The sequence below is a fragment of the Suricata suricatta genome, unplaced genomic scaffold (genome assembly GCF_006229205.1).
Source record: "Suricata suricatta isolate VVHF042 unplaced genomic scaffold, meerkat_22Aug2017_6uvM2_HiC HiC_scaffold_1132, whole genome shotgun sequence".
In the NCBI taxonomy this organism is placed as follows: domain Eukaryota; kingdom Metazoa; phylum Chordata; class Mammalia; order Carnivora; family Herpestidae; genus Suricata; species Suricata suricatta.
Genome location: NW_021855246.1, coordinates 1 through 2,090, shown reverse-complemented (window position 1 = coordinate 2,090; position 2,090 = coordinate 1). Strand labels below are relative to the sequence as shown.

At 46.1% G+C, this 2,090-nt stretch overlaps 1 protein-coding gene across 1 annotated transcript; it reads left to right on the top strand.

Moving 5' to 3' along the window:
- The first annotated feature begins 122 nt into the window (after positions 1-122).
- Positions 123-1,884, top strand: LOC115284597 (retinoblastoma-like protein 2). Its single transcript, XM_029931150.1, has 3 exons — positions 123-405; positions 588-868; positions 960-1,884. The coding sequence occupies exons 1-3, from the start codon at positions 138-140 to the stop codon at positions 1,269-1,271; spliced, it is 861 nt and encodes a 286-aa protein (XP_029787010.1). The 5' UTR covers positions 123-137; the 3' UTR covers positions 1,272-1,884.
- The last annotated feature ends 206 nt before the right edge of the window (positions 1,885-2,090 follow it).

Here is a 2,090-nt window from a genome sequence, read left to right as displayed (position 1 = left end):
GGGTACATGAGCCCCTATGCAGAACACTGATTAGTTCTGAACATAACAGCTTGGACAGAAGTCCGTTCTCAGTTTTCTTGAGTTAAAATGTTTTTTTGGGGGTTTTTTGTTTGTTTGTTTGATTTTTGACCCCAGGCATGACATCCCCAGCCCCACTCTGTGACAGATACGGCTCCCCGAAAGCCAGCTCCACCAGAAGGCGATTGTTTGTGGACAACGATAGCCCCTCTGATGGAGGGACAGCTGGACGCGCGCCCTCACAGCCCCTGGTCAACGCTGTCCCTGTGCAGAACGTACCTGGGGAGCCTGTTTCTGTCACTCCAGTTCCTGGGCAGACTTTGGTCACCATGGCAACAGCCACTGTCACAGCCAACAATGGACAAACCGTGACCATCCCAGTACAAGGTAAGGAAGGCAGAGTTGGATATTGAGTTCTTTCTCGTGGCCTTTATTGTAAAGTCACCCGAGATTTGGCCAGAATGACCATATGAGAGGAGAGTGGAGCGGGGAGGCTGGGAGGGGAGAAATTGGAAACCCGTGCTTGGAGAACCTTTCATCATCATCATTTTCTTCCCAACAAACTGTAGGTATTGCGAATGAGAATGGAGGGATAACCTTCTTCCCAGTCCAGGTCAATGTTGGAGGGCAGGCACAGGCTGTGACTGGCTCCCTCCAGCCCCTTAGTGCGCAGGCCCTGGCCGGCAGTCTGAGCTCTCCACAGGCGACAGGAGCCACCCTGCAAGTCCCTGGTCAGGTGGCCATTCAGCAGATCTCCCCAGGTGGACACCAGCAGAAACCAGGCCCGCCTCTAACCGGCACCAGTATTAGGCCCAAGAAGACCAGCTCTTTATCGCTTTTCTTTAGAAAGGTAATTTTTCGTGTACCCCTCTCAGGGCATGAGCTTGGGAAATAGAAGTGCTGTGTCAACCGAGTGTGAAATGTTTCTGTTTACCTGCCAGGTTTACCACTTGGCAGGTGTCCGCCTTCGGGATCTTTGTGCTAAACTGGATATCTCAGATGAACTGAGGAAAAAAATCTGGACCTGTTTTGAATTCTCCATAATTCAGTGTCCTGAACTTATGATGGACAGACATCTGGACCAGTTGTTAATGTGTGCTATTTACGTGATGGCAAAGGTGAGTACCGGTTGGAATATAAGAGGAAAAAGAAGCTACTTCCTTACTCACACAGCACTTTTAACCGTTGCATGGGGACAGAATTCACCTACCATATGTTCATGCATTTATGATGTCCAGCTCGGTGGTTTTTAGTACACTTACAGAAACGCATGCCCATCACTACAGCAAGTTTTAGAACATAGTATGCCATTGTCTGCATGTATGATATTCTGTTTATCCATCGATGGCCACCTGGGTATTTTCACGTTTCAGCTGTTTGAATAATGCTGCTGTGAACATTTGTGTACAGGTTTTTGCATGGACATGTTTTTCATTTCTCTTTGGTACTTACCTAAAAGTGGATTGCTGGGGAAGTCCTGTGTTTAACCATTTGAGGAACTGCCAGACTATTTTTCCAAAGTCACTGCACCATTTTAAATTTCCACAGGCAGTATGTGAAGGTCCTGTTTTCTCTACATTTTTGTCAACACTTTATTATCATACTTTGCTTTTCAAAATAACTTCTTGAGGTGAAATTCTCATAACCTAAGTTAGCCATTTTTAAATGAGCAATTCAGTGGCATTCAGTACTTCCCCAGTATTGTACAGCCAACCTTTATCCTGTTCCAAAACATTTCTACCCCTGCAGAGGAAAACTGCTTTTTTATTAGGTAGGTTCTCTCTATTCCCCCTCCCCCTACCTCCTGGCACCCACCATTCTTCTTTCTGTCTATGAATTTGACTATTGTACAATATTTGTGTTTATTTCAGTTAGTATAATGTCCTCGAGATTCATCTGTGTTGTCGCATGAGTTGTAACTTCCTTCCGTTTTAAGGCTGCACCATATTCCATCATATGGACGTACCGCCTTTTGTTTATCTGGTCATCTGCTGATGGCCCCTTGGGTTGCGTCCACTTCTTAGCTTCGCTCCTGTGGACATCAGGGTATGAAGAGCTCTTCAAGTTTTTGG

Excerpts from the sequence above, each read along its gene's own strand:
- LOC115284597 (XM_029931150.1), top strand. The coding sequence starts at position 138 with ATGACATCCCCAGCCCCACTCTGTGACAGATACGGCTCCCCGAAAGCC. Across the intron at positions 406-587 it reads CGTGACCATCCCAGTACAAG|GTATTGCGAATGAGAATGGA; the intron begins GTAAGGAAGGCA and ends AACAAACTGTAG. Across the intron at positions 869-959 it reads TATCGCTTTTCTTTAGAAAG|GTTTACCACTTGGCAGGTGT; the intron begins GTAATTTTTCGT and ends TTTACCTGCCAG.